Source organism: Castor canadensis, chromosome 6, assembly GCF_047511655.1.
Source record: "Castor canadensis chromosome 6, mCasCan1.hap1v2, whole genome shotgun sequence".
Lineage (NCBI taxonomy): Eukaryota > Metazoa > Chordata > Mammalia > Rodentia > Castoridae > Castor > Castor canadensis.
In genome coordinates, this window is record NC_133391.1 from 102,553,918 (window position 1) to 102,572,177 (window position 18,260).

The following is an 18,260-nucleotide window of genomic DNA, read 5'->3' on the forward strand; positions in this document are numbered from 1 at the left end:
TAGAACCAGCAGAATAGCAGAATGCCACTCAGTGGAGGTGCTGGGATTACAGCTATGGGACAGGAGAGATGCACCTTCTACAGGGAGGTACAGCATGAAGCACTGGGCTTCTGTGTGCCTTGAGGGAACAAGACTTCTGGTGCCACCTGTAGAGTGGCAGGTTGTAACTTTCCTCCCCTCAGGGGGAATTTGCCATTCTTGCTCTTTGGTAGGGAGTGAGGGCTCTCTTGCTGTCATGGACAGTGCCCCATTCTCTGTGGGGCAGGAAGCCTCCTGACACCAAAAAATAGCAAAGTCTGGAGCCTAAGGTTCACTTGGGTGTGTGGTGGTAGGCTCCAGGCACTGAGTAGCAAGTTGATGTTTCCCATGGGGCAGCAGAGCCAGCGGGCTTGAATTGTCTGGTGCCCACAGGCAGCAGAGGCCCTGGGGTCTACTTGTGTTGGGACATGGACTTCAGGACCTATGGCAGCTGCTGCAGGTGCAGGAAACTCACAAGCCCTGAGGCTTCCTTGCTGATGCTCGGCTACCCAGACCCACAGCAACTGCTGGAGGCCTGGGGAACAAAATCTTTGGACAGCAGGAATTCTGGGGCCTTCTTTCTGGGCATGGGCTCCAGGAAGGTAGTGCAATAGCACTGCAACGACTAGGGGACCAAGCCACTGGGTAGCAGGAGCCCTGGGGCCTGATTTTCTGCACAGGTTTCAGGGAATACAGTTCAGTGGTTCTGTTGTCAGCTCAGCTTAGAAGAACCAATCCTGAGAGCAGTGGGAGTTCCTGGGCTGATCTCCAGCAGAGGCTTCAGGGAGTTCAGTTCTGTGGTGTTGCTTCCAGGGAAACCAAGCCTGCTGTCTTGTGCCTTCCATTACCCATGGAGCAGCAGGATCAGAGGGTGCTGCTTGCACAGGGGCACAGGTTTCCCTGAAATTAGGTTGTGTGGTAGGGGGAGTGTGGATCTCTGAGTTCCTATGTGTACTGGGAAGTAGAACTTACTGCCAAGGGAACACCAAGTGATGGAGCCTGGGGCCACACAGCAACTTCAGGGGCAGGGGACCAGGAGTGTTGAGCTGCAAGTCATTCTTCCCATTCCTCCTGTGGTTAGTTGCTTCTCTATTTGTGGATAAGAGAGGGCTTTGCTTCTTGCTCAATGTGAGACACTTGGGTGACTTTTGGGATCCTCTGATCTTCCTTTTCGAGGGTAGTCAGTCTCCATGGTGCTATACAGATGTCAACAATCATCCATCATTTTCCCTCCCCCTACATGTACACTTTAAGAATGTGCAATGATTATCAATTATACTTAAATACAGTTAGAGAGGATCCAAGATAGAAGCTAGGGTAGGAATCAGAAATCCTAAGCTCTGTGACTCCAGAAACCACCTTGAATACATTGCAGCTACACTTAGGTAATTCTGTTTACTTCTAGCCAAAATAATAACTGCCATCACATTAGGTGCACATAACATTCAAAGACAGGCTGTTAAATCAGCCTCTAATTGCACTTAACACCCATGATAATCCTGCCTGGCACAGCCAGCAAGGCATATCCCACTCTTGGAAAAAAGCCCCCTGGCCACATCCCTTTTTTTTTTTCTCCCAACAAGCAGAAAACAGAGCATCAATCAGAATCAAAATCTGCAAATTTCTGGACCACTAACCCATACAAAGCCTTACTATGCTGCACCATTTTTCCTTGCCAGCTGGTTCCAAAGCTGCTTGTGTGAATCTGCAGAGTAAACAGTTGAGTATCATGCACCACACAAGAATCCCCTACACTGCCCCCAAGAACATAACCTAGTGCAGTCCATGGGCAGATGGAAACCCCGCCAACAAAACTGAAAAACATAAACAGCAAACTAATCTAATACTGACAGCAGAGGTGGGTGTGGAACACTGAACATGCCCAGGAGAATAAGGATTGGGCAAGGAGCTGAACTCTCAATGCCAAACTCTCAATGAACAAATGCAGGAAAAGCAACAAAGGCTAAGAGTCAAGATGGGACAACAAACCAACCTCCTAGAGGAGCCACTAGCACCCAGAAGACGCTGGGAGAGACACAAAGGCTGAGAGCTGGTGCAGAGTAAAAAACTAACCTCCCAAAGGAGCTGCTAGCACCAAACAGAGGTCCAGAGAGGCACAAAGGCTGAGAGTGGGGGTGGGGCAACAAGCCAACCTCCCAAAGCAGGGCAGATGGTGGATCCCGGAGCTGATCTGTGGGACAGAGGGCAGTATTCAAAATTGAATTGCCCCAACTTGCTGGGGGAAGAGCTGACCAAACAGAGTTGCAGCTGAAGGGAAATGCAGCTGCTACCTGGTGAAAACAACAACAGCTCTAACCACCGTACATGAACCGGCAGACTTACCTCAAGTCCCAATTGCAACTTGCCCTGTGGACAGAAGGAACCAAATACTACTCACAAGCCAGTCACCTAGTTAGACCACCTCAGAGCTCCCACTTGAACACCAATACCAGGATTGGTTGCCTAAGAAATAACTCCCACAAAAAACCCCCTCAAAGAGGAAATCCTGGAAAAAAATAATGAGAAATTCATGGAGAAGATACTAGATATGGTTAATTAAATTGTACAAGACACACTTAAGAAATTTCAAGACAGCAAAAATAAAGAACATGAGAAGACAGAAACAAATAATCTCAGAGAAGACTTCAACAAAAACCAAAGTGAAACAAAGAACACTATTAAAAAAGAGAGAGATGAATTAAACATGACAACACAAAATATGAAAAAGGACTTGAACAAAGATATGAAAAACCTCAGAAAAAAAAAAGTCAAACAGAAACCCTAGAAATAAAAATCCCTTTAGTCAAACAAAAAACACAGTGGAAGGCCACTTGAACAAGTAGAAGTCAGAATCTCAGACTGCAAAGATAAAATAGGAATTAAAGAAAAAACAGAACAAATCTTAGTTAAACAACTCAAGAGCTGTGAAAGGAATATGCAAGAAATCAGTGATGCCATCAAAAGGCCAAACCTGAGAATCATGGGCACTGAAAAAGGAGAAGAGGTCCAAGCAAAAGGGATTCATAATATATTCAATAAAATAATAAAAAATTTCCCAAATCTTGAGAAAGTTTTGTCCATTCAGGTACAGGAAACCTCCAGGACACCAAAAAACTTGACCAAAATAGAACCTCCTTACAGCATATTATCATTAAAACAACAAGCACAGAGAACAAAGAAACAATATTGAAGGCTATAACAGAGAAAAAAACAAACGACATATAAGGTAAACCCATCAAAATCACAGTAAATTTCTCAACAGAAACCCTAAAAGCAAAAAGGGCATAGAGTGAGATATTTTGGTCACTGAATGAAAATAATTTCAGCCCTAGGACACTCTACCAGCAAAATTATCATTCCAAATTGATGGAGCAATAAAAAATCTTCCACAATAAACAGAATATATGACCACCAAACCACCACAACAGAAGATTCTACAAGGAATTCTGAACACAGAAGATGAAAGCAAACAAAACCACAAGAGGACAGAAGTATCAAACCACAGGAGAAGAAAAAAGTAATCAGAGAGTAGCACTGATTCGGCTACACACAATCAAATCCTTAAATCACAGAAACAATTAAATGGCAGGAATAACCACATACCTATCTATATTAACACTGAATGTCAATGGAATCAACCATACCCATCAAAAGACACTGTTTGGCAGACTGGATTAAAAAGGAAGATCTCTTGTTGTTTACAAGAGATCCATCTTAAGGACAGAAATAAACACTGGCTTAGGGTAAAAGGCTGGAAGAAGATTTACCAAGCCAATGCCCCCCAGAAACAAGCAGGAGTATCAATATTTATATCAGACAAAGTAGACACATTGTTCAAATAAGACAAAGAAGTATACTTCATACTAATAAAAGGGGCAATACATTAAAAGGAAGTAACTATTATCAACCTATGTGCACCCAATGTCACAGCAAAGGCAGTCCTAGGAGGATAGTTTATAGCCATGAGTGCATATATTAAAAGGACAGAAAGATCTCAAATAAATGGCCTAATGCTACATCTCAAACTGCTAGAAAAACAAGAATAAACAAAACCCAAAACAAGCAGAAGGAGAGAAATAATAAAAATAAGGGCCAAATTACTGAAATAGACACCAAAAAAAAAAAAAAACAAAAACAAAGAATCAGTGAAACAAAAAGCTGGTCCTTTGAAAAAAATAAAAAAGATTGACATGCCTCTGGTAAATCTGACTCAAATGAGGAGGGAAAAGACCCAAATAAGTAAAATCAGAACCAAAAAAGGAAAGAATACAATGAACACCAAGGAAATTCAGGGAATCATCAGAGACTACTTTGAGAACCTATGTTCCAATACATTGGAAAATCTTGATGAAATGAACAAATTTCTAGATACTTATGACCATCCAAAACTGAACCAAGAGGATATTAACCACCTAAAGAGATATATAACACATAATTAAATTGAAGCAGCAATAAAGACTCTCCCAAAAAAGAAAAGTCCAGGACCTGATGGATTCTCTGCTGAATTCTACCAGACCTTTTAAAGAAGAACTAATACCAACACTCTCTACACTTTTCCACAAAATACAAAGGGAAGTAACACTGCCTAACTCATTCTATGAAGCCAGTATTACACACATCCCAAAACTGGAAAAGGACACATCCAAAAAAGGTGAACTATAGGCCAATCTTCTTAATGAACATCAATGCAAAAATCTTCAATAAGATAATGGCAAACCAAATCCAACAACATATCAGAAAGATCATTCAAAATGATCAAGTTGGCTTTATCCCAGGGATGCAGGGATGGTTCAAATATGCAAATCAACAAGTGTAATACAGCACATTAATAGAAGCAAAGACAAAAACCACTTGATCATCTCAATAGATGCAGAAAAAGCCTTTGATAAGATTCAACACCATTTCATGATAAAAGCTCTAAGAAAACTAGGAATAGAAGGAATGTACCTCAACATTGTGAACCCTATATATGACAAACCTATAGCCAATATCATACTTAATGGGGAAAACTAAAACCATTTTCCCCAAAGTCAGGAATGAAACAAGGATGCCCACTCTCCCTATTTCTATTAACAGATTCCTAAAATTCCTATCCAGAGCAATAAGACATGAAGAAGAAGTGAAAGGAACACAAATAGGTAAAGAAATAGTCAAAGTATCCCTATTTGCAGATGACATGATCCTATACCTCAAAGACAAAAAAACTCCTAGACACCATAAACAGCTTCAGCAATGTAGCAGGATACAAAATCAACTTACAAAAATCGGTAGTCTTTCTATATACCAACAATGAACAAATTAAGAAAGAATATAGGAAAACAATTCCATTGACAATAGCCTCAAAAAAAATCAAATACCTAGGAGTAAACTTAACAAAGGATCTAAATGACCTCTACAAGGAGAACTGCAAACCACTGAAGAAAGAGACTGAGGAAGACTACAGAAGATAGAAAGATCTCCCATGCTCATGGATTGGCAGAATCAACATAGTAAAAATGGCTATACTACCAAAAGCAATCTACATGTTCAACAAAATTCCCGTCAAAATCCCAATGACATTTGTCACAGAGACTGAAATATCTACCCTAAAGTTCATTTGGAAACAAAGAAGACCATGAATAGCCAAGGCAATACTGAGCAAAAAAAACAACACTGGAGGTATCACAATACCTGACTTCAAACTATACTACAGAACCATAGCAATAAAAACAGCATAGTACTGGCACAAAAACAGTTATGAAGACCAGTGAAACAGAATAGACGATCCAGATATGAATACATGCAAGTATGCCCACCTTATATTTAACAAACTCGCCAGAAACATACAACGGAGAAAAGACAGCCTCTTCAACAAATGTTGCTATGAAAAGTGATTACCCATCTGCAGAAACTGAAACTATATCAATGCCTATCACCCTGTACTAGTATCAACTCAAAACAGATTAAGAACCTTAATATCAGACCCAAAACCTTGCAATTAGTATAGGAAACAGCAGGGAATATTTGGAAGCAATAGGTATAGGCAAGAACTTCCTCAGTAGAACTCAAGTGGCCCAGCAACTAAGAGAAAGGATGTATAAATGAGACTACATGAAATTAAAAAGCTCTGCACAACAAAAGAAATGGTCTCTAAATTAAAGAGCCCACCCACAGAGTGGGAGAAAATATTTGCTAGCTATACTTCAGACAAAGGACTGATAACCAGAGTATACAGGGAGCTCAAAAAACTAAACTTCCCCAAAATCAATGAACCAATAAAGAAGTGGGCAACTGAACTAAACAGAACTTTTTCAAAAGAAGTGCAAATGGCCAAAAGACACATGAAAAAATGCTCACCATCCCTGGACATAAAGGAAATGTCAAAACCACACTAAGATTCCACCTCACTCATGTTAGAATAACTACTATCAAGAACACCACCAACAACAAATGTTGGTGATGATGTGGGGAAAAAGGAACACTCATACATTGCAGGTGGGTATGTAAGCTAGTACAACCACTTTGGAAAACAATATGGAGGCTTCTTAAAAAACCAAACATAGATTTGCCATATGATCCAGCAATCCCACTCCTGGGGATATAACTGAAAGAATGCTACTCAAGTTATAACAAAGTCACCTGCACATCCATGTTTATTGCAGCACTATTCACAACATCAAAGCTATGGAAACAGCAAAGATGTCCGACTACTGATGAATGGATTAAGAAAATGTGGTATTTATACACAATTGCATTTTACTCATCCACAAAGAAGAATGAAATTTTGTCATTGGCAAGTAAATGGATGGAACTGGAGATCATCTTACGTGGTGTTAGCCAGGCTCAGAAGGCCAAAAATCATATATTCTCCCTCATAAAACAAATGCAGTACTACTATGGGACATAGGTCACACACTAAGGGGAGAACACTCACAGGAGTAGTACAGAAAGGGAAGGAAACCTAAAACTTGAATGTGCTTGATGTGCTCACTGTAGAGGAGCCAATATAGTAATTTTAGTCTGGCTGAGACCACTATGGGAAGGGGACTAGGAAGTAGTGAAGAGGTCTGGTAGAGATGAACCAACGTGGGTTGTAACACATACGCATATGGTAACAACACTAGGAATCTCTCTGTATAGCTATCTTTATCTCAAACTATCAAAAACACTATGTCCTTCTTATTATCTCTTATTTTTTCTCTTCAACAAAATCAGAGAACAACAGGGAGGAACAAATTCTGTCCGGAAAGAGGGGAGGAAAGGAGGTGGCCCAAACAATGCATACACATGTGAGCAAATGTAAAAATGATAAAATAAAAATAACAAATAAATCAATATAACTAGAAATATGTCAACAAATTAAAGAAAAAAATCCCAATATCCACATACCATCTACTGAACCAGACATTAAAGAGATTTTCATAGCTTAAATAAAAAGACCACGCTTTTGATTGGAAAAAATGAGATGAAAAATACCATTGTTCTCACAAATGATGTTGTTGGTACCAGTGGGAGAGGGGTGGAGCTCGTGAAATGGTGAAGGAGGATGAGTATGTTGCAAATACTATCGACACATGTATGTAAATGGAAAAATGATACCCGATGAAACTATTCCAGGAATGAGGAGAGGGGAGAAAATAGTGGAGGAATGCATTCAAGTATGATATATTTGATATATTAAAAGAACTTTTGTAAATGCCACAATGTACCTCCATTTACCACAATAAAAAAAAGAAAATATAAATTAAAAAAAATGTTACTGAGGTTTACATGCAAACATCATTTTCATTTAAAATAAGTTAACAAGTATCTTTTAAAGTTTCTCAGTCTCAGTTTCAAACACAATACACAACAATGGATATAATCTAACAAACTAAAGTTGTTTGAGGTCCTCAAATGTTTAAAATGAAAAGTTCCTAAGATGTAATGATGAAAATAGCTGGATCATCTAGAATGCAGGCCAAGTGTAGGCTGCACTTGCTCTACTACAGACTGTACTAGGTGTCTCCAAGCTCAGCACTGAGACATCCCAAATCCTGTCCCCAGCACTCTTCTCTGCTAGTGGCGTCCTCATGACATATATTCTACCTCTGTCTTCCTCCTTTGCTCATTCCTGCCCCTTTAAGTGCTTCCTGCCCATCCACCTAGCCACAGGTCAGGTGTCCCTCTTAGACCTCTCAACAACTCCAATTCTACCCCTAAGAGAGTGAAGAGATATTGGTCTTCCGCATTGACTTAGTATCTTAACTTTTTTTTTTTCAGACTGGCTTACCACATTAACTGGACTTAGCTTCTTCTCCTGCTCCTGTCACTGATTCACGCAAGTGATTCTCTGCCAACCCTGAAATAATCCTGCAGCCTCCAGACAGCAGAAATGCCATAGGTTCTCACTATCAGATTGCTTCTGAGACCAGAGTGGGTAAAATACTGCTTAAGTTTGTGATATGTGAATTAAAGTACAGAGACTGGATTTCAGACTCTGGAGGAGGTTGGGAGAGTGAAGAAAAACAGCAGAAATCTCACAGTCATTTTCTGACTTTTCAAAATATCATTAAATGCAAATACTTACTATTCCTTTGTAAATACTCAGATATTTAAATATATATATATTTAATATCATTTCATATTTTCTAAACAAGAGGCAAAAGAAATATACTATCTACTTAATACTTCCTCCCATATTTTAGACACTCTTACTATTTATTTTCAAGCTCAATGCCCATTTTAAAAGTATCAATCTTTTTGAAATTCTAAGGTTTATGAAAGGATTACTGTGAAGATGCTGATTTTATGCTCCTATTAAAATACCCAGTGTCTGCAACATGACATTGGATCTAACAGAAAGAAATTAAAATCATTCTTGCTTTCACACTGCTTATAGAATTGGTTACTAGTTGAAAACTCCTTACCTATTCCCGAGGCTGGTGTGAAGGTATGAATTCCATTAATAGGAGCAAAATCCAGGGATTGAAAATATCTGAAAGAAGACTGTCCCATTTCCCAGATGAAAATATCAGTTAAATTCTGATGTCCTACAATAATGAAATGAAAAATCAAATCTTAAGGGAAAAGTTAAATGAAAGAAAATGACAAAATTGCACAATAAAACTATAATAAACTATTAGGTTTAAGAAATAAATTTTTCCGGAATCCATTTTATTTTTAAAAAACACAACATAGAAGGAAATGCTGTAAAAGACTTTTTGCATTCATCACATGAAGTATATACATAGTCATTAACTATGATCTAATGCTAAAAAAGAATAGAGACAAAATGTTTCACTTTTTACGGATATTGGAATTTTATCTATGAACAGTGTAAAAAGCATATCCTTACTTAGAGACCATTTTGAGCCAGTCTTACCAAAACTTGTTAAATACTATTCATTAATCCATAAATTATCCATTTACCCCAAACATATTCAAATAAAAATCTCCCTGTTTGCACTTTAGGTATAAAATCTTCATAGATCTTTTCACTATCTGCCTACACCTAGTTTGACTTTAATATAACTCTAAAGTGGTTGCTCAGAACACCACAATCCTGCAGGTATAATGCTTAATATTTCTTTAAAATGCATTTATAACTGAGCTAATACTTATTCATCAAGAAACTGTACATTAGTACAAAATTATGGGAACATTTTCACATAAAACATACAACATGAATGTCAGATGATTTTTGTAATAACTATGTATGCATTAAAAACACTATCTTCTCACCTAGATGGATATTTTTGGCAAAAATTAAGTAAGTATCATCGCCAGAAGACAAAGCTTCAACTTGTGTTGTCCCACTGACCGGCACCTCTTGAAAATTAATAAACCCACTGCCAGACCACTTGAATAAAAGGGCATAGAAACTGGGATTAGCCTGAGAAATGGCTAAGAACATAGAACCACTTCTGCTGAACAAGGCCATGGTCAGTACACCTCGGACAGGGAGCGTTTGATGAAATGCAAAGCTTCTTCCATTCCATCTGAAGACCTGCAGGAAATGTCCAAATACAAAACTCTTTATGACCAGAACATTAGCCCTTGTGGAATTTAACCAACATCATATGTTCACTCTTCTGGGTTCTTTGATTTACTTAGAAAGATCCTTTCATAAGTGGGAAAATAACAAAACTCATGCTCTCTCCGTGTGTGTGTGTGTGTGTGTGTGTGTGTGTGTGTGTGTGTGTGCATGTGTGTGTGTGTGTGTGTCTGTGTATAGAATAAATGAGGGAGGTTATTTGAAAATAAATCAGTACCAAATATACATCTAGGCAGGAGAAGGAGAAAAAATAAAACCAGGAGAGAATTAAATTAAATATAAAAAAACTTGCAACTGTATATAAAACTTTCTGATGTTACTCTATCATTACTAACAACTCAATCAATAGAATATAGAGAAATACCCAAACTCTTTTCATCTTTACAATGGTGATGCATACAAGGATTCGGGGAAAGTGCTTACATATTTGCAATTAAAAGAAAGTTCACTTTCCTTATACAACCTGGTCATTTTCACAAAGATTTATACTCATTCAGTCAACAATCGGGATCCTATAGCCAAGTACTAAAGCTAGGAGCCATGGGTACATGGCCTCTTCCTTTATGGATTCTATTAACTTTTATGAAAAGCCAAAGAATATGTGTAACTATAACAGGATAACAACTATAAATGGAGACAAATCCTGAAGCCAACAATTAAAATAGTGTGATAGAGAATATCAGTGTATTAGGAAAATTAAGTTCAAATGGATAGTATGACAGTTTCTAAGACACAGAAAGTTTGTTTTGTTCTGAATGAAGACTAATCTAACTGGAAAGAAGTTGTAGCACTGAGAGAATGTTGACAGTTAGGACTGGAAAGTAAGGTCATGAGGTATCTTCATTACAGTGGCCATATAACTTACTACTGAAATAAGAGATCCTCAATAAAGTGAAACATTAACAACAAATAATTATATCAGGACAACAAGCACAATCCAGTATTGTACTGAGAAAATATAGACATTCTACATACAGCCCATATTAAATAATTTAAAAGTTATTGCAACTATAATAAGAAATCATTGAACAGCTTTAAAATGGGAAGTAACATGAATCAGTATTTTTAAAAGATTGCTGCTCAATAGAGAAGAGTCTGAGAAGGTCAGAAACTAGTTCAGAGGGTACCAGAACAGTGGAGGCAAGAAATTATGGGACTGTGGCTTAGGGCGGAGGCCAGAAGTGTCCATACTCAAAATATCATTGAGTCATTTCATTAAAAACACTTAATGAAAAATTAGATGTGAAAGAATAAAAAAGACTAATCAAAAAGGGCATATCACACAATTCCTTCTAGAGCGATTACATTTCTGGAGTTGCTGTCTCCTGAGATAAAAAGAAACATTGTAACACAGTTTCAAGGAAAAAAATTGAAAGATGAGATATGTTAAATATTGCATACTTTAAATATATTTAAGCGGCCATATCAATAGGCAGTTATATATGCAAGTCTGTGATAAAGAGAAAAAACTACCAATGTGATTTGGAAGACATTAGCCTGTAGCTGATTTGTAAAGCCATAGAATTATCAAATTAATAAAATAACCAACAGTGAATGAAGACAAAGAAAACAATTAATTCTGGAAAATTCTAAGATATTTCAATTCAGAAAAAAAGAATAAAGAACTGGCAGTGAGACTGAGAAGGATGACAGTGAAAAAAGAAGGAAAATCTGTGTGGTATTAGAAACCAACAGAAAAGAGGTTGAGGAAGAAGTGACTGTCAGATGCCAGTGGGAAGGAACAATAACAACTGATACCTCCCAGGCATGGGGCACCAGGAAGCAAAAACCAAGCAGGGAGATACTTCTCCAATACCATCAAGGACAGAAAGCAACGAAACAGAAACTAGATGGGATGAGATCAGGGGAGGAATTTCTTTTTTTACATGTAAAACAAAATTGTATTTGGATGGTCACAACTTGACAAAATACATTCTTCTTGTTCTCATATTAAAGGTAAGAAAATTTTTGTAAAGACAAACTTTACCTTCTAATTTTGAATATTCTATTTGAAAAACAGAGACTCCCCAGTAGTATTTTACAAATATATGGATATTTGGCTTAATCTTATGATTCCAGTAGGTATTTCTTTTTAAGTTGGGCAGTTCTTTTTTGGGGGGTGTGGTAGAGGGAGGCAGTACTTAAACTCGGGCCTTGTGCTTGCCAAGCAAGTATTCTACCACTTGAGCCATGTCCCCAGCCCTTTTTGGTTTAGTTATTTTTCAGAGGTCTCATGCTTTTTGCTAAGGCCAGCCGGGATCACTATCCTCCTACCTATACCTCCTACAGAGTTGAGATTAAAGATAAGCATTACCATGACCAATTTGTTGGTTGAAATAGGGATCTCACTAGCTTTTTGCCTGTGCTCATCTCAAGCCAGTATCCTCCTGATCTCACCTCCCAAGTAGGTGGGATTACAAGCATAAGCCACTATACTAAACTTATCTTGAACAATTATGCCAGTTGTAATAATCCCATGAGAAGAGAGAAATACCAGTGATGGAGGGAATAACTAAACTTTATGAAGGAAAGAGAGACGCCCATGTGGAAGGACTGGCTTCCACAGAAGCACACTTCCTCCATTGTGACAGGAAAGAAGAGTAAGACTGGCTGGGGAATTTGAATTTCATGTTGGGAAAATGAGTAGCTCTTCTTCTGGTAGCTTTCATTTCAACAAGGTCAACAAATGAAAACAAGGAGATGAGAAAAACATGTGCAAGTCTGAAGGAGAAAAATTATCAAATAGGCATTCCCGGGACTCCAAGATGTAGTTTATTAGAGAAATGCAAAGTTTCTGGGTGGCACCGAGTGCCCAGGTAGCAATACTACTCATGAATATTTAGCAGGACCATCTGTCTAGTGGTGAGATTTTCCTCCATAATGTTTTCCAACTCAATTACATTTGCACATTATTATATTTACTCTGAATTGATGAAAATATAATATTCTTAACTCTTTAAAAATTAACTATGACAATAAATATTTACATTCTATTTCTACACTTTATTAAAATCACATCGTACATTCCTTTTACACAAAGCATACAAACCATATCTTATGAGTTTCAGTTACAGTATTTTTGAAAAGGAAATAAAACTTCACTTTAAAAGAATCAAACCTGAGTTAACTCAGAATCATCTCTTTGACTTGCAATAATTAAATAATCTTGACCGTCTGAAGTAAAATATCTTACTTGAGAACTTTCTGAAATAGTGATTGTTTGTACCTGCAAGGAAGAAGAAGAGAGAATAAAAATGTAAAGGAGACATTAACTAAGGAAGGGACTGACTATATTAATAGTATGCCCCAGCATTTGAAATTCGAGACTTTGTTATTCTGATCCATGGGTGTCATACCTAAGTGTCAAGAAAGATAAAAATATGCCTGGATCAAGATACCTTGCTATCAACTTACAAAAAGTTATTTTCCACATTAACATAGAACATGTATTGTCTTCCATGCAATTAAGCCTACAGATCTGAATTTCGTTCAGATAAAGCAGTCTAGGGAAAAAAAATGAAGATTTTTTTTACCAGGAATAATTCAAATCCAGCTGTGAACGTATACACACTGTTAACAGAAGGCTTTTTTTCATTTTTTTCTTCATGAGTAATCACGAAGTAGGGGGAAAGACGAATATTAAAGGCCTCACAGGTTTTAGGATTTCCTATACTTAAATCCTAGGAAATGAGGAATAAGGATAAAAATAATTAATAAATATCCAAAATTTACCTATGCATTTTACTTTATGTATTGTAAAAAAGAAAGTAAGGCTTACCACAACTGGAATAAAAATCCCTTGCCATCGGTAAATAGTAAGTGATGCTTCTCTTAACATTATACCATATGTTGAATCTTCCAAAGTAAAGAAACACCAGGTAAAAGATGACTTGTCCAAAAAACTTTGAAATATGGCAAAGACAACATCCACTCCCCCTAAAAATATAAATCATTAGTTATGAGTGCATAATGCCTTTCAAACCTTATCTACTCTGATAGTTTATTATTATTATTGAATAGTTATTATAAACAGTGAATTAGGGAGTTTGTTACTAGAAATAAAGATCCTCCTTTGTGTATAAAACAAAGAGATGAGCTAGAAAACTTAGAAAACTAAAAGTAACAATTTTTAAAAACAAGAAAAATAATACTTTGCTCTACTTCTGTATAGACTTGTCCAAAGTCTATTTAAAAATAAACAGTAAGTGTACATTTTAAAGGGAAATACGCTAAAAATGATATTTTCATAAAGATGATGCATATTTGAGAAACTTCAAAATAATATATATACCTTATAGAAACATGCTAAATGTTAGATTTTTAAAAACTTATACTAATGTTTTGAAAAAGTGTCCATCCAGTGATTTCTCACTTTACGTTTTATATGTTTTAAGGATGACATGCAGACTCACATACCTCAAATGACTTTGAAGGCATTATGAAATTGTTATAACTTGTGCATACCTTAAAAGTCTGTGCTATAAAAAAGGAACAAAGAGAAAACAACTACCTAATAAAGAACAATCATAGAAAAGCTGCTATAATCTATTATCGTGACTCACCCCAAGGAAAGTAAGTTCTTTTTAAACTTTGGCTAGTGGTGTGAACAGGATGCAACAAGAACATATTTCCAGGTTGAAACCTAGGCTCCTTATAAATTATTGATCATATTTAGATTACCAGTTAAAGAAGGCATAAAGCAATGCTTATGTATAACATTCATTATAGATTTATTTTCCTTAAAACCCAACATTTTAAATTCCTGTCTTGACACCTTTCAAACAAGTTCACAGCTTTTTCATTAAGATTCCTGAATGATCCTGAAGTACGGACAAATCCTTCCATACCTCCAAAGGTGAATGAAGACCAAGCAATGACTGCTGCCATTTAAGAAGCTCTGCTCTCACACCTGTTTCCAAAGGGCACATGCAAAGCCCAAACAGTAATGAAAGAACTGAGTTGGAAATCACTGTCTCTCTTTTTTGGCACCATTCTCTCCAGGGTTCTAGGCAACCATGTCTCTACCTGCCAGGATTTTTCCAAGGCATTGAAAGGTGCACCAGTCTCTCCAAACTAGGCAAATTCTTTTTCACATCACTACCTTCTCTAGGCCCTACCTTCCCACACAGACTTCTCGAAATAGTTGCATGAATTTGAGGTCTATTCCTTCACCTCCATTCAATGTGTTATTCAGTTCCCATACCTCTATACAAATAGCTCTTGCTATGGCCATTATTGCTTTCCACATTACTCACTATAATGTTTTTTTTTAGGTCCTCATCTTACCGACTTCCCATCAGCAGATTGCACAGATTAGCCCCCTCCATGTTAATGCTATCTTCTGCTGATGTCTGCAGTCCTGGATTCTCCTGGATTTCTCACCTGCTACTCCAAACCTCCTTTGCAATGTCATTAAGTTATTACCTACTCAACAGAACTTTTGCAAAGTTTGGTCTCAGTCCTCTTCTCTTCTCTATCTATAATCTTTCACAGTTGTAAAATCAATTTCCATGAGTTTGAGTACAATACATCTAAATATTCCCAAATTAATTTTCCAGTAGAGACCTTCTTTTCAATCTAAAGAAACATCTCAAAAATAACTCAAACTGAAAATGTGTAAATAACACATTTATTTTACTTTCCTCACACAAATAATATTGTTCCTCTTTCAAGAATTCCCTTTCTTAGTGAGCAACATAACATCCACCCAACTTTACAAGGCAGAAAACTAGGAATCATTTATGGCACCTCCCTCTCGCCCTCACATCCAATCCACACGCTGGGTCTAACCTGTGATCATCTGTTGCCTTTTCCTTATCTTCCTGTGTCCCTTCTTCTCTTCTATACAAACCAGTTCTTTATATGGCATTATGCATGGTATCTTCAAAATGCAAATATGACTGTACCACATGCCCCTCCCTCGTGCCTAAACCATGACCAGACCACACTCCTTTCTTTCGTGCCCAGACCATGCAGAGGCTTTCCCTGAAACCTAAGGAAAAAATTGACATCTGTAATTTGTGTTCAAATTTTTTATAATCTAGTCCTATGTACCAGTTGGAGGTCTATTTCTAATCCCATTTGCACTAAAGTTCTTCATTTATGACTTGTCATTTTATGCTTCAAGTCTCCTGCCTTGATAGTTTCCCATGCTCATCTCCATTTTCCTTCCACTCAGTTCTTTGCATAATCAATATCCACACTCATCATTCAGTCTTACTTCAAGTATTGATACCCCTGGGGAACACTTTCCTATGTTCTTAACACCCAACTCCCAGTTTAGAAGATTTGTTATAGTTTATACTACACATTGATTTTACTTATTTGATTTATTTCTGGTAGACCTAGAAGCTCTGTTCTAAGCTCCATGAGCACTGTTCTACACTTAGCACATGATAGGTGTTCAATAAATATGCATACATGCAACAATAGAATTAGATACCTGTCCTCTATTTTCAATAGATCCATACTATACAACTCATGGAAATAATGTAAATCTTATACATGAAACATTTTAGTTCTATATATCATTCTTAAAAGAAACTAAACATACTCATGCCTAAGGCTGTTTCAGATACTGTCTCCCACTGCACACTCACAGCCAGATCAATACCATTAGTACGTGACACATTTAAGTATATAGTCCTGTTGGCTTCTTCGATGTCTATGGAAGTGGCTCTAAAATGAGAAACAAATGGATTGTGGAAAGCAGAGAAACACCATACAATTTCTACATATTTAAAATGTATATCACATTGACAGCATATATTTGATTTGCTTTTAAATTTTCAAAACCCAAGAAATATCCACAAATTTTACACACCAGAAAGACTAGAATTCAGTGCTCAAAAATAATCATTTGTGTAGTTTTTTTAAAAAAGCACAAAGTCCACACTCTAATACCACGATCATTTTAAAAAAAAAACCTAAAAGTCAGCAACTATGTACTATACATTCTAAAAAAGAAATAAAACTGTCATTTCTAAGTTTCTCCACACATAAATCAAAAATATCTGACAGGGAAAGATAAGTCAGGAAATTCTTAGCATATTAGTAAAACTAGATCTCTTAAAATATTTTTATGACATAAAACATAAATATTTGTCACCTTCCAGAGGAAGTTTTAAAACTACAATTATGTTAACACACATTTGAAGAGTTGTTCAATTGGGGTGAACAGCTAAGCACATTTTATATTATTTCTTGCTTTTTGTCATTTTTAAAATCACAAAATATTGCAGGTCTTTACTTGAAAGTATGAATTCTGAGAAAATAAGAATTCTAAAAACACCATTATACAGGACATGTTTAGGCTTTTGATGCTCCCTGTTCTCAGATAGCTTATGGCCTCTCTGGATTTATCTTCTAGAGTTCATTTTAAAAGTCACTTTGAAATAATGAGAGGGCCGGGCATGTAATCCCAGCTACTGGGGAAGCAGAGCTGGAAGGAATGCTATCCAAGGCCAGCCGAGGCAAAAGCACGAGATCTCATCTGAAAAACAAACTGAAAACAACAAGGACTGAAGGCAGGGTTCAAGTAGCAGAGTGCTTGCCTAGCAAGTGTGAGACCCTAAATTCAATTCCTAGTACCACCAAAAATAAAATAATATGAGATTAATTTCCTTCTTCATTTTCTTATGTCAAAAATATTCCCTACTTAGTTTCGGAAATCATTTCCTTATAAAAAAAAAACTTTACCTATTTCCAATGGCAGAAATACTGAATAGTCCCAAAGGGTCCTGGTTTTGCAAAACTGTTATGAAGGTGTGAACATGTGCCCCTAGTCTAGCGCCTCCAGTTGGATTAAACAAGGTACAGACAAAATGCTCATCCATTTCTGGTTCCGAGTCTAATAAGGCAGCTATGTGTAGGGCCTGAAACCAAAATCAAAAGATAACGTTACTAAAATATATAGATCATTTTTGCCACACACATATAGAGAAAGTTACCAAACATCTTTGACAACAAAATAATATGCTTTTAAAAACTCAGGTTTTAGTTTTAATACTGATCCCCATAATGTTTCAAATTACTATTGAGATTTTCAATACCATGATATATTTCACTGAAGTGTCTAAAAAGTAAATACTCATGGCATTTAAGAAGTGATTAAAAGATTAAATTCATGTCTTTATTTTTGCTAACTTTTTATCCTGCCTGGCTATATAATTTCATTAACCTCATTGTAGTCTAAGATTCACTGTCTAAAAATAGTGATGGAGGGTCG

General features: G+C 36.8%; 1 protein-coding gene across 5 annotated transcripts in view; it reads right to left on the reverse strand.

Moving 5' to 3' along the window:
* Window positions 1-18,260, reverse strand: part of Adgrv1 (adhesion G protein-coupled receptor V1) — a 609,243-nt gene that overhangs the window by 447,982 nt on the left and 143,001 nt on the right. For all 5 annotated transcript variants that reach the window (XM_074077095.1, XM_074077094.1, XM_074077093.1 and 2 more), the window contains 7 exons: window positions 17,732-17,907; window positions 16,587-16,711; window positions 13,812-13,969; window positions 13,567-13,713; window positions 13,152-13,259; window positions 9,721-9,985; window positions 8,907-9,029 (listed from right to left, as the gene is read on the reverse strand). In XM_074077095.1, the coding sequence (XP_073933196.1) occupies window positions 8,907-9,029; window positions 9,721-9,985; window positions 13,152-13,259; window positions 13,567-13,713; window positions 13,812-13,969; window positions 16,587-16,711; window positions 17,732-17,907 (1,102 nt within the window). The remainder of the gene's footprint in view (window positions 1-8,906; window positions 9,030-9,720; window positions 9,986-13,151; window positions 13,260-13,566; window positions 13,714-13,811; window positions 13,970-16,586; window positions 16,712-17,731; window positions 17,908-18,260) is intronic.